Here is a 25,961-nt window from a genome sequence, read left to right on the forward strand (position 1 = left end):
TTTCAAGATTCTTTCATGGATCCCTCCTGCTATAATAATTTCTCATGGGATTCCATCGGAAATTCGTCCTGAAATCTGTCTAGGATTTTTCCCGGAATTACTGTAAGGATTCCTGCAAGGTAGGGTATGTGTTCCATCATTAATCTCACGCTCCCATATTCATCCTATTCGAAAACAAGCGATTACAGCACCGATTGATTCCGTTCTTTTTGTTTTCATGGGTGCTCACTTCTACCAAAAAATACAAAAATAAGAAACAAAACAAACAGCGCTTCAATCCTTTGTTTTTCGTAGGATGAAAATGGGAGCCACATGCTTAAGAAGGGAACCATTACCCTATACATATTGAGAGATGAGTTAGTGAAAAAATCGTGCTTTTTTTACAAGTTCACAACACCATGTCTCGTATCCTTAGAGGACCACCGGTCTTATTAGCGTTTTGTACATGCACAGATAGAAATAATGAGGTTTACACGTCATGTAAACTTCATTTCAGTCATGTACACTTAGTGTTATGATGGTTTACATGATATATCATGTAAATTTGTGTTATATGTCATGTAAACAACTTCATGACATATAATGGAAGTTAACATGATATTTCATTATTTTTACACGATATTTCATGTAAACTTCTGTGATATCCCGCGCTCCAATTATGTGCATCATATGTCACAGAATTTTACATTCTTTTTTCGATCTGTGTGGTGAATTTGGTGCGTGGGTGAATCTTTTTAGACCGCAGCTTCTTCAAGAGGCCGTAGAAGGCCCGATTTCCACTGACTCTTCAGGGACATCTTCCGCGGTTCTTTAGGGCTTATTTCAGGAATTTTTCCAGAGAATTCTCCCGGGATTCATCTTAAAACCCCTTCAATGATTCTTTTAGGTTTTTTTTTCTCCTGGGGTTTCTTCAGATTACTTCAAGATCTTTTAGCGATTTCTTCAGGGATTTCTTCCGGCCGGTATCAGGTTGTTAGACTGAAGTGCGTTAGACCGAAGTACGCCAGGCCGTTTTTTTTTAAATAAATGGTAGGTACAATATTTGCCATACAAGTCAGCCTCCAGAACTTGCATGCAAGTTCAGTACCCAACTTTACATGCTTAAAACTATGAACTATGTTAATTGACCAATTAATACTTTGATTATTTTGAAAAATAATTTCCATGCTTAATGACTTGTTGTCAAAAAAGCCCAAACTCACACATTTTTCCCTATAAATTGAGGTATAGCCCAAAATTGTGACGTGCTGGAGCAAATCTGAGCCCGGATTCAGATTCAGCTACCCAAAATCTGTCAGAGATACATAAATTTGCTCTTGAGACAGACCAAAAGTTAAATTTTGTTTGTGTAATTATTTAATTATACACCTAAACACTGTTGACTATTAGTTATTTATGTAATGAGTTGCAAAAAGTTGATTTTTTTTCAGCACGCGTCGTACATTTATCCAACGAGACTTGCCGTGCTGAAAAAATCGAGCTTTGCAACGATTTCCATACAAAAATTTATGCAATGATTTTTTCATAATATAACCCATTCGAGTTGCATAATTTTCATAATGCAACTCAAATGAGTTGCATTATGAACATTATACAACTATTTTCCATTATGCAACTTATTTCCGTTGCATAATGAGCCAGTTCGAAAAAAATGGCCATTATGATACCAAAAGGCGTTATCTAAAATGTAAATTATGGAACTGAATTGCATAAAAAATTTTCTCGGCATGATCCAGCCCTGTCATACCACGAACAAAATGCCAAGCTCGTATGAATGTATACGAGATGGGCCATAAAATAGTGTGCAGAAGAAATCTAAATGTTGGTATCTACCCCTGTACCGATGCGGACTGCCGATATGTTGATCCACCACACGTAGCGCAGCGGTACCAGACCAGCTATAGCATTCTGCTAAGGATGGAAGATTCGGCTGTCTGTCTGTCAGTCGTGAAAGTGGCATGTTTTGTTGAGGCCCAGTTAGCCACAGCTATTTTTTTCCTTTAACTCCGTCCTCTGATCATTTTTTATTATCAACAATGTACATTTGATAAAGTACGGATTAGATGTTATCAATACAGTGCAGTTCACTTAAAAATACCTCAACACTCGAGAGATATTCTCTTGACATCCCGTAAATTAGCACGGTTTCTTCCCTGCAATTACCAGTGTTATGCAAAGATCAAAGCTATCATTACATTACGTGGGATTTTTATTTTCGTTAATGAGTGCGGCGATGAAAGTGATATGAAGAATTGACGAGCAGTACCAAATCGGAGAAGAAAACTGCGGAACTGGTGTGCAGCCACGTTTGAAGAATTCTAGACACGCAGTTTGGACACGTTTGGGCTTTGCGAAATGGACACCAACGATCAGTCAGAGTCGATAATACTCTATGCACCGGAAGCAAGTGCAAAAATCGTCAGCGCACAACGACAAAGAACGGTAAGCAGTGAATGCTAATTTTCGGGAAGCGATTCTACATACAAGTACTATAAGTGGCTGCCCTTCAAACGCATGAAAGCAGAGAGAAAATGTGTCTAAGGTTCTAACGTAAATAGAAATAGTATAGCTACTTACCTGCATACATAGGTTATGAACGAATTCATAACACAAAACAAATGCAACCAGTGAAACTCGTTTGTATCCTGATACGATAGAACATTATTTACTTGTTTGTAAACTGGCATTGAGAGCTGGTTAGAAAAGGTGGATAGATCTATTAATCACTGCAAATAGACCAGCCCATTTACAGTAGGTCGATACAAAACAAATTTTAAAATCAAGTTTACACGGTAGTTAGCATTCTGTTGTCGTATTACTGAGCAATTCAGGAATGCATATCAATTCACATGCAAACTATAAAATGCTGATCGGGCGAACACTAAATGTGAAGAAACCCGTAGAATAATTAAAGTATACGTAGAGTGTCAGAATTTCGGTGCCATTTTCCTATCGTTGGAATCGAATAAGTTTGACCCAATTGAAACATGAATGCAAAATGTTTTCGGATTCAGTATGCATTTTATTCGATTAACGTTGAAAAAAAAAATGCAACATAAAATTACAGGCTGTTCATTTTTGCAGTTTTTATAATGTTATGTTAAATGTGAATGATATAATAATGTTTAATATGAATGTATAAGATGTAATTGTCGTTCATGAACGTTTCGCTGTTGAAATGGTAATATAGGCATCGACAACAAACAAACAAAATTTAAATAACACGAAGATGAGCAGCTTCAGTGGCATTGAAACAACAAATGAAATCAATTTATCAGCAAGACACTTAATTATTGTCACTGAGGTGATAACACTACCGCCATACCGTTGTCCAAAGATGCTAATTCAATACTTCTCTGGACCAAAAAGCTATTTTTCGTGCCATCCCAAATTCGATAACCAACTGACACGATAAGAACATCGTTGACCCTTGATCACTACCACTAATTATGCACACTTTCAGCTCAGTGTTATTGGTCGCGCACAGTGGGAATAGCTAAAGAAATTGTTTCTTAATTGCTCACCGGACCGACCGGACCCCTATCTCGTCGTCGAAACTTGGACTGATATGGCAAAGCTCACACACGGTGAAGTTCGATTGGCTCCAACGGCTTCAGTAATTGCCAGTAATCGGGCTTGAACGGGTGCTTAGTGAGTGCGCGGAGTATGGAGTTGGCTTAAATCGACCACTTCAGAAGCTGTTAATTCGTGACGCGTATCAAGGGCGAAATTGCTGTGCATGATTTTCTAAACAATGGGAAAAGGTGATTCAAAGGAAGTATGTACCGCGTGTGATGTTTTCATGGCTAATAAACAATTGCATTGAACTATCAGTCCAGACAATTTGTTTGCAAAGGAAGATTATATCAAATTTTTGGCCAGAGTGTTTGTTAATTCGTTGATATCAGCAGATTTGATAATTGTCGCGTGTTTGAAAGGGAATGTTTGATAGAGCAATTCGAAGATAAGTCAAATTGTTGTTCAATTATGTGCATTCGCATACTGAGAAGTGGCAAACTCGTATTGAACGGAGTGGTTGAATTTTATGGAAATTAGCAGTATTTTGTCGATATTTCAAAACGTTTGGAAGTAACAATTGTTCAGTAATCCTTTATACATAAAAGGACATAGTAAATGTATGAAGCGTCGGTAATGGGGGGGTTTAACACCCAAACCCCCACCCCCCTTCTTGTGCACGGGCTTGACGTGTGTAATCTCAGCTGAGAGTATCTGAGTCCATGTCCGGTTGACCCAGGAATTGGATGGACAATTTCTTGAGTTTTTTTGGACATAGTTGACAAATTTATGATACCTTTGGCATAGAATTTTCAGTAACCAAGATTCATCACCACATTTCATAAACTTTACGCGAAGCTTTTCAACGTGCAGCATGTGTTCAAATGCAAATTTTTGGACCTGAAATGCTTTATTTTCAAGCAAACTTCCATTACTGTATTAACACATCGTATTGGCCAAAGTACTATAGTAGTGGATTTTTATTAGATTAGGAAGGCAGAAATATATGTTCTTCAATGAATTAACTCTCATTATTTTGGCCAAAATGCTTGAAGTTTGGCTTTACCTATAGGAAACATATAGGTAAATGGGAAAAGCAAGCGCTGTTGTAGTCAGTGCTTTTTTCAATGCAAAATACAAAAATTAGCCAAGCAACAACATTTTTCCGATAAATCGAAAGCTCTCAATCCATTTTTTCTTTAATATTTTTAGACTAAAGGGTGTACGTAATCAAATTGCGCCACGGGAAATAGTGTATAACTTTTGATTGCATGCATCAAACTAGCTGATTTTTTCACCAAGAATAGTGCGCAGATGATACTGTAAAATTTTCATCGGAATTGGTAAATTATTGGCGGAGATATCTTCGACACGAGACAGCGAGGCTTTGGAACTCTTGTACACTCATTGTGAAAATGGTTTAGGCTATAACTTTATTGTTACTTTTTCAAAACATCTAAAAATTGGACTATAAACTAACAACATAATAAAAATGAATGGATTTTTTGGATTTTTTTACAAGCCTTCCATATTAAATTATATTGGCATTTTTTTGTTTGCATGTCTCCAGAACACTAGAACTTATCCTAGAGGGCTGCAATCTTCGGCAAAGTGCTTTAGGTTGATAGTTGATACATTTTACCTCTTTGGTTTTGGTATATATGTGCTGTAACTGATCAGTTTTTTCTAGACCAGTTTTTTTTCGATATACCTCTCCAGAGCTCCAGATTGGCATCTTGTTGGAAGGCAGTCTTTGCTAAAATTCTTCGGATTAGTTGGTACTACATTCTTACGTCTTCGATTCTGATCTTGATCTGTCTTAAGTGATCTAGATCAGTTTTATCTTACTCTATTCATCTTGAAGGGTTGCAGTCTCCATAAAAATGCTTTGTAAGTTGATGGGCCGTTCATTTCAAGGTTTTGCCACTAGACGGCGCTAGTGTATACGCAAATTTTACAACTTGTAAATCTCAGGATCCTGATTACTTAGAAAGTTTGTTTCTTCAGTAGAGTTGTTGTTTGGTAGTTTAGGGACTTACCGTTGATGGGTCGTTTGGTGTTCAATTTTTCCACTAGATGGTACTAGTCACATAATTTTAAGAACATTTAAATGATTGAGATTTCTAAAGAAAGTATTTAAAAGGCTTTAACTTTTCTCCTTCCAAACATATTTCAATTGATTCAATTGTTTTTAATAGATCAATATACAAGACATAAATGTACAGTATTTCATTTAATTCGGTTCACTAAATCTTATATAAGAGACAAGACAATTCACACCGCCTTCAGCCAGAGGCTGCACAGACTGAACACATTACTTACACTAGACAACGGACAACACACAGAACACCCAGTGGCCCAGTGATGAATTTTTCGTTTGGCGAAAAGTTTCCACCGACTGGAGCGGGAATCAAACCCACACTCCGAGGCTTACGATACGCCTAGACGACTGCCGCCGCTAACCGCACGGCCACGAAGCCCACAAAGAAAGTGAGAGAAAGTAGTTTAAAAAACGGGAGTCAAATAAGGAATATATAACTAGATGTGCTCTAACTTGGAGTTCAGTTCCCGATCAAACCCAAAATAGAGCGATTCCAAGCAACAGCATCAAAATTAAGGAAATTTTTTAATTCATGATTTTCTATTGAACTGAAACTTTGCACAATTTTTCAGTTCCATCTAAATCGCCATTTTTCGATATCAAATTTTTATTTAGAGCCACGACTAACTTTTCAAAAGGGTGTATGTGAAAATGGTTCAAAAATATTCAAAAATATGCACAGCAAAAACGGATTGTTCGATTGTTATGAATTTTTCAGCAAAGTTAGATAACTAAATGGTGATTTCTAAGAAAATATACACTGTGAAAAAAAATCTTTTTTATCATTGAAAAATATCATTTTTGTCACAAAAACTCAAATATCTCAAAACCCTATCTTTTTACCAACTTGAATTTTTTAGGGAAAACGGTCCATTGTATTAGCAATCTACCATAAAAATTTGGTGATGGTAAACTAAAAAACAAAAAAGTTATAACATTTCAAAAATTTCACAATTTTTACATTTAGTAAAAAAATAAATTTTCTGTGTAAATTATTTCGGCCGGAAATCGCGATTTGATGCTGATTTCATTGTTCAACAAAGTTAGACAACTATATGGTGATTCCTAAGAAAATATACACTGTGAAAAAAAATCTTTTTTAACATTAAAAAATATCATTTTTGTCACAAAAACTCAAATATCTCAAAACCCTACTTTTTTACCAACGTAATTTTTTAGAGAAAACGGTCCATTGTATTAGCAATCTACCATAAAAATTTGGTGATGATAAACTTATTTACAAAAAAGTTATGACAATTCAAACATTTCACAATTTTCACATTTAGTAATAATTTTTTTAGTGTAAATTATTTCGACCGGAAATCGCAGTTTGATGCTGATTTTATTGTTAATGGCCTTGCGTGAGTAAAACAAGTTGTTTTTATTATATATTATATCTATCTATATCTATATATATATAAAAATGCAGTGGCATACGTGGGACCGCGCATAGCTTGCAAACGGAAGGTCCGATTTTGATCGTCTTAGTTTTGTTCTGTTAGTTTTCACCCAAGGAAGGTTTATGAGAGTTTTTGAAAATTGAACATCCATACTTTGTGACCGGGGGGACTTGGTCTTGGATAGAAACTTGAAACGTCAAAAAAACGCAGTAGGCAAGACAAAGTTTGCCGGGTACAGCTAGTATACATATAATATACTATGCACAGTAATGTTCCGATTTTATCACGCTCTCCGCGCATTGGTCGTTTATTCATTAATTTGCTGTTACATTTGAGGACAAGTGTTTTCCCTCTTCTTCAAGATGAATGTTGAAATCATGTTTTGCAACGTTAAAAATATTGAAATGGGTATAGATGTTGAAGAATATTTCAAAGCATTTTTGAAAAGGGGCGTAATTAAATTGTTTAAACAGATGTCGCTGATGGTACGGTGGCATGACTCTCTGCACGTAGCACTTCTGGCAATTTCTCAGTTGTTGTCGTTTTTGAACTTCCTGCGCCCTGCTTTACCGATGATATACAGATGGCTCGTTTGTCAAATTCTAGACGGCTGGACGTGCAAATGCGTGGACATTTGGGTTTATCTATGGTGCTTTCGGTGAGATTTCGTAACTCTTTTGAGCATTTTTTTTTCATCAAACGGTCTACAAGAGAGCGTTGAGTTGAAGACCTTTGAGAAAGCGATTGTTCATGTTGTTCGTTAGATTATAATAAACAAAATCACTTATTAGTTTTAACTGACTAGTTTGGTGTTGGTGGGTGGCTGAAGAAAAAATTCACTATACAATTTTTAATATCCATAGCGGTAGTATTTTTTTGCTTTTTCGTGAGCATTGTCATGGTATGTATACAGACAAACATACGTAACACTGACGAAATTTTCATTGACCACGCCTTTAACGATCATTTTGAATCTTGGTTGTAGCTTTCATAACCAGAAGAGCGCCCATCGTTTTTCTTTGCGTTTGACGTTTCACACTAGCGCCTTCTGATGACGATATTGCACAACGCAGTGTTTCGTGAAACATTTCCACCAGGTGGTGGTAGTGTGAACTGGGCGATGGATTTTCACTAAAATTGTTCTAGGCGTTTCGTCTGTTTGTCTGTGGTATGTACCTCTCATGCATTTGTTGTTGATGTTACTCGCATTCTTCCGATCATAAAGTCTGTTCTCTAAGAGGTATTTTTTTTTGCAGATAAACTAGACGTTTACGCGTATATAAAACTTTTTTTATACAGCTTTTGTCTTAAAAAAAGTTTAATTCCATTTTTCTTATAATCAACAGTTTTTCAACACTATCAAGGGATTTTTTCACCAGTCACGTACAATAAAAAGTATGACACTCTCAATATTTTTGATCACAACACTGGATCGCGTCTAAGTTTCAAATAGATACTAAAGTAATTATGAATAATCAACTCAAATATCATGAAAACAACTTGTTTAATTCAGGCGGTAGCCTTTACAATAAAATCAGCATCAAAATATAATTCTCGAAATAATTTACACAGAAAAAAATTTTTTTTTGTTACTAAATGTAAAAATTGTGAAATGTTTGAAATGTCATAACTTTTTTATTTATCAGTTTACCATCACCAAAATTTTATGGTAGATAGCTGATATAATGGGCCATTTCCCCTAAAAAAATGACGTTGGTAAAAAGATAGGGTTTTGAGATATTTGAGTTTTTGTGACAAAGATCATATTTTTTTAAAGTAAAAAAAGAATTTTTTTACAGTGTATATTTTCTGAGGAATCATAATTTAGTTATCTAACTTTGCTGAAAAATTCATAACAATCGAACAATCCGTTTTTGCTGTACAGCTTTTAGAATATTTTTGAACCATTTTCGCATACACCCTTTTGAAAAGTTAGTCGTGAGTGAATATGAAGGTTTAATATCGAAAAATGGCGATTTATATGAAATTGAAAAACTGTGCAAAGTTTCAGATATTTTTGAAATGGTCGCTCAGGATCGACTGACATGACTCCGTGGAATTCCTCAATAGTACAAATTACAGCTTTTTAGTAAAGGAACTAGCATTCAAAATTTTAGAATATTTTATAAAAAACAACACGTTGTTGAAAATTTTCTAGCTAATATTTCAATTTGCAAGCTTTTGCAAATTTTTAACTCGTACTTTTGTATGCAGAAAATGCCCACAAATGCAAACCCAGAAGCCCACTTTCGTTCTCGTTAGAAGTCGTAGAGTGTATGGTATTGCTTGTCACGGTTCGCACTGTGGAGCACGTCATCTCTGCACAAGATTGTGAAGATTTATCCTGAAACATTATGGAGATTCCCACAGGTAACTCGTGAAGGCTTCCCTGGGGAATATCTTGGAGATTCCCCTGGAATTTCGTTTTTTATCTGTATTAACAAGATTCTTGGCCCTAGGCTAGTTCATTGCGGGATCCACGCTTTACTTCCCTTCCGATGGAAGAACTCACATTTTGTGAGTTTGTCGGAAGTGAAATTCGATCCCAGGTCCTCGGCGTGATAGTCACGTGCTATGTATAACCATCACACCAGGTCCGCTCCACTTTCGCTTCCAATTTCGTAGGGGGTTCTCCTGTAACCTCGTGGAGATTTCCCTGGAATCTCGTAGAGGTTTTTCATGTAACCTGGTGGATATACCTTACCAGAAATTTCGTGGAGATTCTTCTTGCAATCTTGTGTGGATTCCATCTGTAATCTCATGGAGATTCCCTTCGAAATGTCGTGTAGGTGTCCGTCGGAATCTCGTGGAGAATCGCTCCGGAATCTTGAGGAGATTGCCGCCGGAATATCATGGAGATTTTCTCTGAAATTTCGTGAAGATTCCCCCTGAAAACTCGTGGAAATTCCCCCTGGAATCTTCAGGAATTCCCATCGGAATCTCGTGGAGATTCCCTTCGGATTCTTGTGTAGAATTCCTTCGGAATCTCGTCGAGATTCCCCCTGGAGTCTCGTGGAGATCTTCTTTGGAATATCGTGGAGATCTTCTTTGGAATCTCGTGGAGATTCTTTCTGGAATCTCGCGGAGATATGGTCTGGAATATTATGGAGATTCCCCCTCAAATCTCATTCTCCATGAATATGCAAGCACTTACAAAGATGGATTCGGCAAAGTTTTATTTTTGAAAAGCAAGGGTTTACAAATCTGGACAACTTTGCTGAAGACCCTAACCCTCTAGGATGCTTGGCAAGAGCACTGAAGTGCTTGTTCGTCGAGTGCCACAATTGATCATGGCTAGGGATGTTCAAGATAGTTGCTAATATTTTGTATGTACTACCTCTACACCATGATTAATTAGCATAAATCTCGTTTCAGAGTCATTCTATGTTGTCTCGACTTAAATTTGGCATAAAAACAGATTTTTTTAAATGTTCCTCTCTCACGATGTTTTGGAGGAAAAATGAGCGTCCCTGAAAACATGAATTTTGTATAAAATAAAAGTAGAAAAGTTTGACAAAAGATCTCTGAAAGAAAATTGAAAATCGGTTTACAGGCGGCTGAGGAGAAGCTAAAACTTTTAAGATTTTAAGTAGCAGTTTAGTTAGCACTCCAACTGTTACGATAGAGCTGTACACAGGAGGAATGAAGTTATAATGCTGAAATACTGTTTAGTGAAATGCTTATTGGAAACCTGTTTACATAAAAAGTACTATTACTAGGTTGTGAACTTTGAGTGGCTACGAAGTCTTTATTCTTAAAACGTGTTGAGTATGAGTATGCGATGACCGTACAATTCGTAGTTGCCACTCTGTTACTGAATAGAACAATCAAAATTGCACAGGGAATTCAAAGTGGAGCTTGAGTGTAGGTTTCCATTGTCAATGTGTATTTTCGTGGGTTTAGAACTTTATGTTAACAGTACCGGCGCCGCCCACGTCCTAACGATCATCGGGAAAGAGAAGGAATATTAGTGTGACATCCATTGCTACTAAATAGAGACCATGACTATTCGTACAGAAGTAGGAGATTATTAATAATTGACCACTTTAGTACAAAAAAAGTAACTATCGCTTCTGTGTTAAATTAACTTTTTCACAGTTCTAGAACACTCAAACCGCTTTTTATCCAGGTTATTAGCAACTAGAACTAAGCATGCAGCGACGTCCAAGGTTGTTAACGGGAAAAACCAAGAGTTTTTCTATCTGTATTAACGAGATTCTTAGCCCTGGGCTAGTTCATCTCGGGACCCACACTTGAGCTTTAACCATCACATCAGGTCCGCTCCACTGTACCAAGAGTTTTTTTTAATACCTGTTCAGGTTTGTCACTGCGACCAGTTTTTGAATTTATTGTGACATTACCCATATTCTTAGTGGCATGTCGCATTACTCCATTGCCATTAAAGGGCAATAAAGTATCGATTTTGATACAATTTTTGTTTTGTTTTCTTTGAATTAATAATGACATTCGGAAACCTAGCATCGCCCTTGTTATACTGCTTAATTCTCTCCAGCCGGGAAATTATTACTCGGGTTTTAACATTAGCAGCAATATCATTCCAATAAAGGAACATTTGTTCAGTTATAAGGATTCTAGTATGTTTCTTGCATATCAGAACTTACCAAAATCCAAATTTTATTTCATTTGCATTATGTTTAGATGTTTAGTTTTGTTTAGTTAGAGTTGGTTATCTTAGTTTTATCAGAGATGTAAGTCACCAAGACATATGCAAACACCAAGAAGTCCCCTGTTTTATGGACTTTTACCCCCGGAATAGGGGGTCCATAGTGCGATTCTAAGCCGGTAGCTGCACGGGTACACCAAGAGGTTTCAGAGAGGTACTCAGGAGCGTTTTAAGAGGATTTCATAGTCACAAAAATACGCGATACAGGACGGAACATCAAACTTCTTACTGTTCTCACTAATTAAAAAGGAACTTATAATTCACCTTTTTATGTCGACCGGGTTCGGCCTCGAAAAGAGACGAACCAGCCAAGGGCTGAAAGTCTCTATTATATAGCGAAATCAATTAATCAATCAATCAATCGGATTTGAAGTTGTATATCTACGGGACGATGTTCGTCCAGTTTCACGGTTGTCTCTGGGAATTTCACGGATTTTGGGGCACCTTAGGGAGTCTCAGGGGGATTTCTGGGGGCCTCAGGAGTGCTCCAGAGACGCTGAGGGGCGCTTGAGGGGGTCTCAGGGGACTCTTGGGAAATACCAGAGGCTCTCAGGGGTGTTTCAGGGGCTTTACGGGGTATTTCAAAGGAATTCAGGTAGTACCTTGAGATTTCAGGGGTATTTCAAGGGTGTTCCAAAGGGTTTCAGGGTCTTTGGGGCGTTAAAAGGAACGCACTTGCATTTTACATGATATGAAAAATGTCTGCGATATGAAAACAAGTCAGCGTCACCAGCATGAACATAACCCCAACTCGTTCGTATACGAAAAATGCGCAAACAGATTTGGAAAAAGTACAAAAATCCTTGTCGAAACCGCGGAAATCTATTAGCAAATACGTAATCAGATGACGCGCAACATGCATCCACCCGATCCAATTCTGTTGGTAGATTTAGGATCGCATGGAGTCACCTAAACATTGTAGGCTTGTAAATTATTGTTGGTACCGCATCGAACTTGTAAAAATGGAATTTCAGTTTATGTTTCAAAGCTAATTCCGTCATATTGAGCAGTTTTGTCGCTATCAAAATTGAGATTTTTTGTGTGAATCTCAGGGGACTCCAGGGGGGCTTCAGAGTCGTTTCGTGAGGGCTCAGGGGGGTTCCAATGGCCTCCGGAATGCTTCCATAGGTCAGGAGATCTCAGGGGCGCTTCAACGGCCTCAGGAGCGTTTCAGTGTGTCCCAGAGGGTTCCAGTTTGGTTGCACGAGTTTCCAGGGCTCACATGAATGGTGCTTTAGAGTTTTAGAGGGTCCCATGGGCGTTTCAGGGGCTCTGAGGGGTGCTCCAAGTGCCCCTGAAATGCTATTAAGTACCCCAAAAACCTATCTGCGCGCCCTTGAAATCTTTCTGAAAATCTCTAAAATGTCTGATTATGGGATAACGGGGGTTGAAGCGAGTCATTTATGCGTCTCTGAAACCCACGTAATCCCATTGAAATGCCAACGAAATACCCGTAAAGCTCCTTGGAATTCCCCTGTTTTGGGCGCTTCCTGGGAACTCTCTTGGGAGCATTTCGATAGCAAGACCTGTTCTCGCAAACTTAATTTTCGCATTAAAGCTCCGACTAAATGTAAAGCCTGTATCCATAAAAATCGGGATACAGGAGTACGGCTGAAATACTGAAATGAATCGTTAAAATTGATCAAAAAAATTACTGAAAACTCTTTGGTGTATGTTTATTATTTGTGCCAAATTTTATACAAGTCGATGCAGTACTTTTAACTGTAGCTCCAAAACAAAGAGAGGTGCATTTAAGAATTTTGTACAATCTTGACCCATTTTCATCTGCATGATAGATGATTCTTTCCCGCTACAATCCAAAGTACAGAAAGGATTTTGATGAAATTTGGTAAACAGTTACGATACTTACAAAAACACTTTCTTGCCAAATTTTATTAACTTTGATCCATTGCTTTGAAAGCTACCGGTGTTGATAGGAGTGAGTGTTTGTGAAAATGTTTCGAGTTTTTTACATGCGATGTTTGCATAGTCATAAAATCTAAAATTTTAAATCATTTAAGTCATTTCAACATGTCATAATAAATACTTTTGTTTCAGGAAGCAAAATGGACCTTCTGGCTGTTGACGGCAGGCATTTCCACAACTTTTGGAGCAGCAATTCCGACAGGCTACAATATTGGAGTCATCAATGCACCGGCAAATGTAAGAAACCGACGCTGTTTGATTTCAATACACAATTTATCACAATTAATTATTTGCTATTTCGTTTTTTTGCAGTACATAAAAGAGTGGTGCAATGAAACCATATTTGAAACTTATGGCACAGTTCTAACCGAGGGTGAATTGGATACGTTTTGGGCAGTGGTGGTGTCAATTTTCCTAATTGGTGGGGTCATCGGTTCACTTGGTGGAGCGTGGCTAGCCGACAAACTCGGACGGTATGTGTTTTCATGTGTTTTAATTAGATGCTTTTAATTTAAATTAGTTCTTCTCGTTTTATTTCAGAAAACAATCATACCTCGCATGCGGATTTCTTCTAGTAATAGGCGGGGTTTGTTTTCAGTTCTGTAGAGCGGTTGGGTCCGTGGAATTGCTTCTACTGGGGCGAGTACTTGTTGGGTTGGCAGCCGGTCTCACCACGAGTACAGTCCCAATGTACTTAACAGAGCTAGCACCAATCGAGCTGCGAGGAGCTCTCGGTGTATTCTGTTCCATGGGCGTAACTGGGGGTGTGGTAGTTGGACAAATATTGAGTTTGGAGGAAATCTTCGGAACCGAAGAACTGTGGCAGTTTGCACTTAGCTTCTATGTACTACTAGTTATAACATTTTTCGTCCCATATCATTGGCTTCCGGAAAGTCCAAAGTACCTTTATGTGATTAAACAGAGAAGGGATGAGGCGATAAATGAAATAAAGAGATTAGGCGGAAAGAACGTCAAGGACGAGTACATTAGGCAACAAATAGAATCCATGCGTAGTGAGGACGTCCCCAACAGCGTAAGCGATGACGAGGAGACGCAGCAAACTAAATCGAAACAGAGATCACTGTGGTCAGTCTTAACTGACCCCACATTGGCACTGCCGCTGATACTAGTGTGTGCCTTACAAGGAGGGCAGCAACTGTCCGGAATTAATGCGGTTTGTTTAAAATTAGTTTGGTATATTCTCGTTTGAAATAATCAAGGGTTTCTCCATTTCAGGTGTTTTTCTACTCCGTGTCTATTTTTGAGTCGGTGGGACTGAGTTCAACGGGCGCAAAGTTTGCAAATCTTGGAGCCGGCTGTTTGAATCTATTCGTCGCCTTCTTTACACCGATGTTGATGGAAAAATTCAACCGAAGATTCCTTGCACTTTTGTCCTGTTCCATGTGTGGGGTGTTCCTGTTTGCGTTAACCTTCATTGTTTACTTTATTGTAAGTAATAAATTTTTCGTACTAGCATTATTATTTATATACTTGGCAAGTAGGCCTAAATTTTATGTCTTGATCAACTCTTTTTTTCCACTCGCGACTAAAACTCTTGTTGGTTGATAACATTAGTTTACAGCATTTTTGAACTCGGTAAATTGATGATCATTTTTAGTGTAGAATCATGCTCTTAGTTCGAAAACGTGAAGAAAAAAAAATACAGAAGAGCGGATTTTTTCGACTTTTCATGAAAGGCTGTCGATTTGAAATCGATTTTTGTTCAATTTTTAAGCATAGTTGCTCCCTTCATACATCTACATTAGGCCTGTCCACCTTTCCAAAAATGTTCTCTGATTATCAAGTCCACCCCCATATTTTGATTGACATCCTGAAAGAAGTAACTGGTCAAAATTTCAGCCAAATCCATTGAAATTAAGAGGTGCATCAAATCAATTTTGTGTTTTTCGGCTATTGTTGAACTTTAAAAAATCATAACTGCACTAAAACTTGTCAAAACTTAATTCTTTCAGCAGCTATACTAAGCTATACTTGTTTGCTACAACTTCTCCAAACAACATGTGCCAATAAAATTGAAGGAAACATGTGTAATTATCACATTTGTGATCAGAAAAATCTTAAAAAGTTGATTTTTTGATAGATTTCGTTCGGGAACACCCTAATATACGTAATAAGTTTGATATTTTAAAACGGCATCATATTCTCTCATGTTTTTTGGCTGTTTTCTTCTTTGACACCAATGCTGTAGGAGTTGAGCAAAAATTACTAAAATTCTGGAAAGCCAAATGTGGCCTAAAAACTAGCTTTTTGGAGGCAATCACGCTGTGGCGCGAAATTGTACTTAACGTAGTAGCTTTGCTTCTTTGTAGTTTGCCTTGGCTACCCCCTACAACTGGTGATAACAAACAAGCGTGATGACAGTAGTTGGCTATCATATCAGTGCTGACGCGATGCCACTTTTCGCGCGCCAAAGCGTGATTGCACCCGAAAAGCTAGTTTTTAGGTCACATTTGGCTTTCACGAATTTTAGTAATTTTTGCTCAACTCCTACAGCATTGGTGTCAAAGAAGCAAATAACCAAAAAACATTGGAGAATATGATGCCGTTTTAAAATATCAAACTTATTACGTATATTAGGGTGTTCCCGAACGAAATCTATCAAAAAATCTACTTTTTAAGGTTTTTCTGATCACAAATGTGATAATTACACATGTTTCCTTCAATTTTATTGGCACACGTTGTTCTGAGAAGTTGTAGCAAACAAGTATAGCTTTCAATTTCTGCCGAAAGAATTAAGTTTTGACAAGTTTTAGTGTAGTTATGATTTTTTGAAGTTCAAAAATAGTCGAAAAACACAAAATGCATCAAATCAACCTCTTAATTTCAATGGATTTGGCTGAAATTTTGACCAGTTACTTCTTTTAGGATACCAATCAATATACGGGGGTGGACTTGAGAATCAGAGAACATTTTTGAAAGGGTGGACAGGCCTAATCTACATACATGTACATCTCTATTTCCGTAGCCAATAATCCGATTGAGCTGAAATGTTTACTGTAACTGGCTTACATCTAATGTTTTAAATATACGTTGAGAAGGATTTTTTTGATTGATTTTTTTCGTACTGAAAAAAATACAAAGCTACTTTATTTTTTTTTTTTGTAAATTTAGCTCTAATTTAAGAAGATTGGCCTATATAATCACCAATATCTAAGGCCCTCGTAATCACACTCTCCTGCGCCCCAGTCTGCATAGGACTAACTATGGAAGTTACGCGCCGTTTCCTGCGATGATTAACGAATTCAATAAAGTGCAGCAGCTTTTTAATTTTAACATGTCGTTAGCCAGCTTTAGCGACAAGGTTCTTGCTCTAAATTTACAATGGATATTAGTTTTAATTTTTATAAATGTTTTAATTAGTAATGTTCACTAGGATATAAAATCCGATGAATGTAATTTTAATAACTAAATAAGTATCTCGAATTCCACTAATTTGATGCAAAAATCATGTTCAGGTGATCGAAACATATTATATTCAGCATTCTGTTCTTGCAAAAAAGATTGAAAATTCCATGACTGCAACGCAAAATACTTTAATTTTAGTTAATTCAGTATTTTTGAAAACTGTAGAGCTCGATTTTCAGGAAAAACTCAAAAACTGTTCTACTTAAAAATTTTTGAAGCACGATATCAGAACACAATTATGCATCAATAGTTTTGGTCGTTTATAGAAGTTCATGACTTTTGTTTTTTTTTGTGAACTAGTGTAATTATATGTACGATATATGTTCATATCACACTAGTATGGATGACCGGAATGACCCGCTTAGGCCCTGGTTTTCACGAAAATGCCAGTTTGATGATTTTAAGTTGCAAAACATAGAGACTTCCTTCAATTTGAAAATTTAATCATTTTCTTACTCACTTTGTAATTTTTTTAGTTGTCCTGGTTCTCATTTCGGTTACGATGTTTGATGGAGTGTTGCCACGACCTGTTAGAAATCCAAATTCATCCATTTGGTTGAATATCATTTGGCCGAATGTTATTTGATCGAGCGCCATTTTTCCCAAGTCAATTTGATTGAGTGGGTCGTTTGGCCGAATGCCGTTTAGCCAAATCATATTCAAAATGATTGAGTGATGCTAGCATTGCTAACATTTAAAGAAAATAATTTTTTCTTCCTGCCAGCTGTATTGATAAAAAAACAATTAGATCTTGAATTTCCTTATGGGGGATCTTCATGGCATAAATTATTCTTCGGCCATTGGGCACTGAGCTGCCAATCTAATGAATTTGAATAAAATTGTGGTGACATTTGCAAAAACGTTACTCGTTTTCTCGGTGTCGGAGTCATGATCATTGGCGTAGCTAGGTTTTTTTTTTCCTAGAGGAGGCCTAGGATGGGGGGCTGACTGGAGATGACTTCAAGAATTCCTCCTTCAAGAGGTTCCTCCAGTGATTGATCCAATATGTTTTTTGAGGTTTCCTTCTGGAATTCTCCAGAGATCTTTTAATGTATTTCTGCGAGTATTCCTTCAAAAATTTCTTCAAGGATTACTCCATATATTTCTTCCAGAATTCCGCCAGAAATTGCTCGAATAATTCCACCTGGAATTATTTGCAGTATTTGTGCAGAAATGACTTCCAGAATTTTTCTTTTTCAGAAAATTTTACTAGAGATTATTCAAAAAATAATCCAAAAATTACTTAAATATTTTGTACAAAAACATTTATTGGGAGTCCATCCCAGTTTTCTTTCAATAATTCGTCCAGAAATTACTGCACACATGAATTTCTTCAGATTTTTTTTTTAAATCTAGGGATCGCTATAGATATTCTTCCAGGAATTCTTTCTTCGCTAAGAAAGCTCTCCTGAGATTCCCTAAGGTATTGGTTCCGAGATTCGTAATGGGGTTTCTTCAGAATTCCACCAAGACTTCCTCCAGGGATTCACCCGGGAATTTATTCTGTAATTCTTCCAGGAACGACTTCAGGGGTGTTTCAAAAATAGCTCCAAGAATTCTTCTTAAGATGCCTTCAGGAATTTCTCCAGGAATTCTTTCACAAACTCCTTCAGGAATTAATCCAAAACCTCTGTCAGGGACTATTTAGATATCCACTTAGGAATTCCTCTTGGGATTGCTTCCGAGATCTTTTCTGAAGGGTTCTTCAGGAGCTCCTCCATAGATTCCTTCAGGAACTGCTACTGGAATTCCTTCAAGAATTCCTTTACGACTCTTATTAGAAATCTTTTAGGATATCCTCAGGAATTTCAGCGATTGCTTTGGTATTTCCTCCAGGGATTTCTTCACAAACTCCTATTTGAATTCCTTCAGTAATTGCTCCTTGGATTTCTTCAGGAATTCTTCCTGTGATTCTTTCAGGAATATCTCGAGGAACTCCTCCTGAAATTCCTTCCTTTGGGAACGCCTCTACAAATTCTTACACGGATTCGTCCAGGAGTTCCTAAAGAAATTCATATAGATATTTTTCTATGAATGCCTCCAGAGATTAACCTCAAGGAATTCCTCTAGAAATTCCTCCAGGAATACCTCCAGGGATTACTATCGGCATTCCTCCTGAAAGTGGAATTTCAGTGATTTTCTCTAGGGATTCCTCCAGGAATTCCTCTAGAGATTCCTTCAGGAATTCCGAAATGTCTCCAGAAATTTCGCCAGGGGTTTTTCCAAGCACTCCTTCAGGAATTTCTCTGGGAAATCTTCTATGGATTGTCCTAGGAATTCTTTCAGGTATTCCTTTAGGAATAAATACCTTCAAGCATTCATCCAAGTCTTTGTCCAGGCATTCCTCCAAGAGTTCTTCCAGGGAATTCGATAGGGATTTCTCCAGGAATTCTTCCAGGTACTCACCCTGGATTTCATTCAGGGACTCGTCCAGGAATACTTTCAAGAATTACCCCATGAATTTCTTCAGAAATTCCTACTGGAATTCCTTCAGAAACTCTTCCAGGAATTGATCCAGAAATACTTCCAGGAATTTCTTCTGAAATAACTACGTTAATTTCTCCAGGAAATCCTCCAGCGAAAGTTTCAGAAATTCCTTCCCGAATTTATCCAGGACTTATTTCAGGTATTCCTCCAGGAATTTCTTCAGGAGTTCTCCCTGAAGGTCCTCCAGGTGTTGCTACAGGCATTCTTCCAGGATTTCATCCAAGCATTTCTTCAGGGACTCCTCCAGAAATTCCACCCAGGAATTCCTCCATGAATTTCTCCAGGAAATCCTCCAAGGATTCCTTCATAAATTATTTCATGAATTTCACTAGGAATTTTCCAGGGATTCCTCCGGGAATTCTTCCAGGGTTCCCTCCAGGAATTTGTCTTCCAGGGATTCCTCCAGGAATCCCTTCAGATATTCCTCCAGGGACTCCTCCAGAAATTTCACCAAGAATATATCCAGGAATTACATCAGAGATTCCATTATGGATTCATCCAGAGATTCCTTCAGGAATTTTTCCAATGATTCCTCCAGTAATTTCTTCAGAAATTCTTCTGAGATTTCCTCAAAGAATTTCTCTAGGAATTACTTCTGAAATTTCTCCAGGGGTACCTCTCAGAATTCCTCTAGAGATTTTTCCAGAAATTCATGCAGGGATTCCTCCAGGAATTTCCCTAAGAAATTTATCCAAGAATTCCTCGTGAGAATTTTCCTGGAATTCCTCCCGAAATTCCTCCAAGGATTCCTCCAGAAATTTGTCTGCGAATTCCTTCAGAGATTCTCAAGGGATTTCTTCAAATTTTGCTCCAAGGATTCCTACGATAATTGCTCTATGGAATCATCCAGAGATTTCTCCAGGTATGCTTTCAGAAATTCCTCCAGGGATTCCTACAGTGTTTACTCCAGGCATACCTGCATGAATTTCTCTTGATATTTCTCCTGGAATTCCTCAAAAGATTGCACTGGGAGTTCTTTTTAAGGGATTGTTCCAGGAATTCCTGGATCCGCCCATCATCTTTTTCAGGGATTCACCCAGGACTTTTTCAAGATTACCTGAAGATTTTTTGAATAACTTGAAGGATTCATAAAGGAAATCCTCCAGCGGTTTATATTGGAATTCTTCAAGATAATTTTAGAGGGATACAGGAGCCAGGACGTTCTCTTAGAAGTTAACCAGGAATTCTTTTACAATTATCTTCGAGAAATCTTTAAGGACAGACTTGTTAGAATCCCAAAATGGCCGCTACGATGGCCGACTTTGACACCAACTCACGATTTCGAAGGCACAAATCTCTTCGTAAACAAAACCAGTGCACCTGAGCTTTTTATTTTAAGCTAATTACAAGTGAGCAAGAACAGAATAATGAAATACATTGTTGATTGACGCTTGCTTTTTGAGATTTGTGCGTCTGAAATTTTGATGCAATTTTGAAGCGGGATTTCAAGGCGTTTGTCCTTAAGGAGTTCACAATCCACATCGCTCAGGAATTTCCCCAGTGTTTTCTCTTGAAATTTCTCTAGAAAATACACCACGAATTCCTCTAGGAGTTACTTCGTATATTCCACCAGACATTTGATTTTAAATTCATTCCGGCTATTCGTCCAGGAGGATTTTTCCAAGAATTCCAATAATTGGGAGTTCTTCGGAAATACCTCCAAGAATTTCTCCAGGGATTCCCTTCTGAAATTCTTACAGGGACACCTCGAGGATTTCCTCCAGTGATAGTTTCAAGGTTTTTACGAGAATACGTTCAGAAATTCTTACAAGGATCCTCCAGGAAATACGTCAATTGACATTTCTATAAGATTATGTTTTGAGATGAGTATATGCACTATGGAAGTATATAAAACTGTCTTTAGGGTAATTCCGGCAAGGATTTTCTTGGAACGATGCATCTGAAGGTTTCTGAAGGCTACCAGCACCACGCTGATTTGTGCAAAAAAAGGCGAGCTTTTTATCGTAATATACAAAGTACAACAGGGTGACTGTTGAAGAGTGAAGCACTGCTTTTAGAATATCCCTTCCGTGACGAACCAACACATTTGTGCTGTTGAGCGATAACAGTTTCGCATATTTTATCATCTGTTTTGCCCTTGTTTTATGTCATGTAAACTGTTTCAATAATTCAGCCATTACTTTTATTTGTATGTGTGCAAACCAACTTTTGTTTACGTTACCTCTGGAATTTGCAACAACAAGTTAAACAAAAAGTGGACAAAAACCGTAAAACATGAAAAAATTTTATCTGTCGCATTTTTTTATTTCCGTTTTATCTAGGTAGTCAAAGCTAGAAATCGAAAGACAAAGAGTAGTTCTTTCAAATGAGGAATAATAATTGATGTTTTGTTGGGAAATCTAAGAGTTCTAGAGAGCCAAAGTTGAGCCATTTGTATGGAGATTTTTTTTTTGCGTTCCGTCTCGAAAGGGATATAATGTTATCATATTTTTCACCGTGTTACGGGAAATTATAAAAAAGTAGTTGGTATAAATTTGCTAAGGCTACTCACCCAACTTCTTCCCTCCCCTTAACTGAAAAGCTGGCTTCGTCCTTGTCTTCTTCATATTTTTGGCATAACGTCTCAACTTGTCCATTTCTCGCCCACGTCAGTATTCCTAAAACCTACCTTTTGGAAATGTGATTCTGTTAAAAAACCATTGTTTCTATAAAAATAATATGCTCTCTATTTTAGGATCACGTTAGCTGGTTTTCATATGCAAGCATCATCGCAATACTATTGTATATACTCTTCTACCAAATTGGTCTAGGACCAATACCGTACTTCATCGGATCAGGTACTGCTTGTTGTCCAACCATTTTGAAGTTTCCACTAACGGTTAATCCTTGTTTTAGAACTCTTCGAGGTGGGTCCTCGTCCAGCGGCTATGGCAATGGGCAGCATTGCGTCATGGGGATGCAACTTTTTGGTGGCCATGCTTTTCACCACGCTGCAGAGTGCCTGGGGAGCATTCGTCTTCTTGCCGTTCACCGTTACCTGTGTGCTGTTAACGTTATTACTTAAATACTACTTACCAGAAACCAGAGGGCGACACATTTCGTCCATTGTACCTCTCGTATCGAATGGCTTCCGATCAAAACCGTTGGTGCCTTGGTCGTAGAACGTAGAGATTTTTTTTTTATTTTCATGTCTCGCTTTTGAAGATAAAGTTTAGGATTTTTCTACCGATTTTTGCTCAATTTTAAATCGCTGCTGACTATGCTGCTTCACGCCGAGTGAACAAATACACACAACTCAGAAAACGAATTTACAGAATAAACTAGTGCATCTCACTGCGGAAACATATTCACGTGTTTTATTGCATTCCGGACGCACGATCGTGTAATTCCAGAAGTCGTGGGAGATTTATGACCTCTTAAGCCTCTTTTATCGTACACCATTTGGCACACCTTTGCGGTTGGTTAAGTGGATAGCAGTTTGCAGTTGGCCATTAATTGATGTTTAATCTTTTGAACACATGATTGTAAATTGTCTAGGGTAGATATCATATCACTTGAAAGTGCTGATGCTTCTGTCGGGTTGCATTTGAATACTATTTGTAGTTTGTAACTCGTTAGAAATGGATCTCACGCTTCCGGTAGGTAGAGAAAGTAGTTGTTATTTCAATCCAAAATAACAGCTGAAGAATTATTTTGACAGGATTCTGGATGGACAACGTGCTTGTTCACATTGGCCGTGACAACCACCTTGGGAGTTTCGATACCAGTAGGTATCAATATAGGGGTAATCAATGCTCCTTCGGTATATATAAAATCTTGGATCAATGACACTGTATTTGATCGTTATGAAGTCTCGCTGTCTCCTGGCGGATTGGACATGTTTCTGTCAGTAGTGGTTTCTATTTTTCTTATTGGTGGAGTGATTGGATCATTGAGTGGTGCAGTGATAGCTGATAAATTTGGAAGGTAACCTTGACCTTATGCTTTGATCGCGAGTCTTTTCATATCATATACATTCTAGGAAAACCTCCTACCTTCTATGTGGAATTCTTCACACTATGGGTGGCTTCTGTTTCGTATTCTGTCGGCAGCTGAATTCTGTTGAACTGCTTCTGCTTGGGAGAATACTCGTTGGTCTAGCAGCCGGCTTGACGACTAGTATCCTACCAATGTATCTAGCGGAAGTTTCTCCAACAAAACTGCGAGGAACTATAAGTACACTGTGTGGGTTGGGATTAACGATTGGAGTGGTCGTTGGACAAATTGTTAGTCTTGATCAAGTGCTAGGAACGAATGGTAGCTGGCACTATGCCATAAGTAGCTTTACACTCCTGAACATGTTTTGCTACGTGCCTTATGCTTTGCTTCCGGAGAGCCCCAAATACTTGTTTACCATCAGGGATGATCCAAAGGGGACCCTTCAAGCAATCCGTAGTTTATTTGGGGAAAACTCAGTCAGTGATGATTATGTCATCCTTCAAAGAGAGAACACTGCAACGGCAAGCATATCGAGTGATTCTGAACAGAATTTTAAAATAGCAGATAGCGAACCAGCAACACGATCTATGTGGTCAGTCATCGCAGACCCTATGCTAAGATTACCGCTCATATTAGTCTGCGCTCTTCAAGGTGGTCAACAGCTATCAGGCATCAACGCAGTAAGTTAAAACAAGATAAGTTTATAAAATACATCTAGATTCAATATCATTCGTCGTTCGTAGGTTTTCTATTACTCGGTGTCGATTTTTGAATCAGTTGGATTGAGCTCGACGAGTGCAAAGTTCGCAAACTTAGGAGTAGGATGCTTAAACCTGTTGGTCGGTTCCTTGAGCCCCTACTTGATGGCACAGTACAATCGCCGAACACTTTGCCTGATTTCTTGCTCGTTTTGTGGATTGTTTATGTTTTGCGTAGCCATGATGATCCATTTAATGGTAATTTCTAGCAATTTTTGCTTCCGTATGTTTTAATCAACATAATCTCATTGTAGGACGCTGTTCCATGGTTTAACTACGCTAGCATTGCTGCTATTCTGTTATACATCACATTTTTCCAACTGGGATTAGGACCGATTCCGTTTTTTATTGGATCAGGTAAAGCCCAGTTACAATAAAATAATTATTCTAACACTCTTCATTTTCCAGAGCTGGTCGAACTCAGCGCCCGTCCAGCTGCCATGGCTCTAGGAAGTCTGTCGTCGTGGGGATGCAACTTTTTGATTGGAATGCTCTTCCCGTTGCTTTCAAGTGCCTGGGGTGCCTTCGCCTTCCTGCCTTGTGCAATCACCTGTGTGCTGCTAACTGTTTTGGTACAGCTTTATTTGCCAGAAACACGTGGACGTGACGTATCCGATGTGGCGGTACTAGTTTCGAAGGGATTCAAGTCCAAAGTAATGTAGAGATAACGCTCGTAGCGATTGAAATAAACGTGAATCTCGTTCGAAGACCTTTTTCGCACACTTTACTGTACAAATATATTAAGGTGTTTGCTTGGTTGCTTCTATAGACGAATCCACTCGAGATTCAGTCTATTGAGTAACTGTCTAGTGACCGCCGGTGTTTCTAGCGTTGTCATTTGTAAAATGGACTTCCAACTGCCAGTACGTAAGAATTTAAAGGTTTAAATATTGTTTTACGAAAAACCATAATAAATGTCTTCAGGAAACAGGATGGACACCAAACCTAGTGTTATTTGGTATTATTATTTGTATCGGATCAGCTGTACCACAGGGAATGCACGTTAGCGTAATCAATGCACCAGCTGAGGTGAAGAATATAAAGGATGTGTTAATTTTTTTTTCAACAATGACGGAAATTCTTTTGAATATAGCACATACAAAACTGGTGTCAGGAGATATTGGATATCCGCTTCGGCACACATTTATCAAGAGGTGAAATGGAGGTTCTCTGGGCGGCTGTGGTTACCTCATCGGTTTTCGTGGGAATGATCGGTTGCCTTTCTGGTGGGATCATATCATCAAAATTATTCAGGTAAGTAAAATGAAAACACGAAAATGTTCGTTATTTAGATTTCAGCATTATTAATCGCACAGCAAAAAATATTCATATAAAATTCAGCGATAAATCATGCACATAAAGGGAATGCTAGAGCTAGTGCATATTTACATGAGATATCATGTAAAATTACATTATGATCGTGTAAATTTCCGCTAATAGTCGCGTAACCGGTTGGAGTCCATGATGGTTTACGCGATAGTTAGAGGAAATTTACACGATGGTGATGTAATTTTACATTATATGTCATGTTAAATTGCACTAACTCTAGCATTCCCTTTATGTGCATGATTTCTCGCTGAATTTTAATTACAATTTTTTTTCTGTGCATAGGGTTATTTTAATTTCGTTTTAAGGTTGAAGGATTCGTCATTGACATAACCGTCATCATTGAAAATTCAAAAGCAGTTTTATCGTTCAAAGCTGAAATTGTCGCATTGAAAATG

The 25,961-nt window shown here is 37.9% G+C and overlaps 2 protein-coding genes across 3 annotated transcripts; both read left to right on the top strand.

Annotated features, from left to right (window-relative positions):
• The first annotated feature begins 1,882 nt into the window (after window positions 1-1,882).
• On the top strand, window positions 1,883-22,847 carry LOC109408907 (solute carrier family 2, facilitated glucose transporter member 3). Of its 2 annotated transcripts, none has more exons than XM_019682290.3 (7): window positions 1,883-2,442; window positions 13,760-13,864; window positions 13,940-14,100; window positions 14,168-14,801; window positions 14,864-15,076; window positions 22,236-22,338; window positions 22,397-22,847. In XM_019682290.3, exons 1-7 carry the CDS (start codon window positions 2,356-2,358, stop codon window positions 22,660-22,662), a joined length of 1,569 nt encoding a protein of 522 aa, XP_019537835.3. In that variant the 5' UTR covers window positions 1,883-2,355; the 3' UTR covers window positions 22,663-22,847. The 2 variants fall into 2 exon arrangements, with proteins under 2 accessions (XP_019537835.3, XP_019537836.3); XM_019682291.3 differs by lacking the exon at window positions 1,883-2,442 and adding an exon at window positions 3,532-3,778.
• Window positions 22,848-22,968: 121 nt separating this feature from the next.
• LOC109408909 (solute carrier family 2, facilitated glucose transporter member 1) lies at window positions 22,969-24,946 on the top strand. The gene is made up of 6 exons (XM_019682292.3): window positions 22,969-23,139; window positions 23,202-23,467; window positions 23,523-24,159; window positions 24,223-24,435; window positions 24,492-24,594; window positions 24,646-24,946. Exons 1-6 carry the CDS (start codon window positions 23,122-23,124, stop codon window positions 24,897-24,899), a joined length of 1,491 nt encoding a protein of 496 aa, XP_019537837.3. The 5' UTR covers window positions 22,969-23,121; the 3' UTR covers window positions 24,900-24,946.
• The last annotated feature ends 1,015 nt before the right edge of the window (window positions 24,947-25,961 follow it).

This window comes from Aedes albopictus, chromosome 2 (assembly GCF_035046485.1).
Source record: "Aedes albopictus strain Foshan chromosome 2, AalbF5, whole genome shotgun sequence".
NCBI classification, from domain to species: Eukaryota; Metazoa; Arthropoda; class Insecta; order Diptera; family Culicidae; genus Aedes; species Aedes albopictus.

Bases quoted from the DNA above. Each gene is read 5' to 3' on its own strand.
- LOC109408907 (XM_019682290.3), top strand. From the start codon at position 2,356: ATGGACACCAACGATCAGTCAGAGTCGATAATACTCTATGCACCGGAA. The intron at 13,865-13,939 runs GTAAGAAACCGA...GTTTTTTTGCAG, and splicing joins TCATCAATGCACCGGCAAAT to TACATAAAAGAGTGGTGCAA. The intron at 14,802-14,863 runs GTTTGTTTAAAA...TCTCCATTTCAG, and splicing joins AACTGTCCGGAATTAATGCG to GTGTTTTTCTACTCCGTGTC.
- LOC109408909 (XM_019682292.3), top strand. The intron at 24,160-24,222 runs GTAAGTTAAAAC...CGTCGTTCGTAG, and splicing joins AGCTATCAGGCATCAACGCA to GTTTTCTATTACTCGGTGTC. The intron at 24,436-24,491 runs GTAATTTCTAGC...ATCTCATTGTAG, and splicing joins CCATGATGATCCATTTAATG to GACGCTGTTCCATGGTTTAA.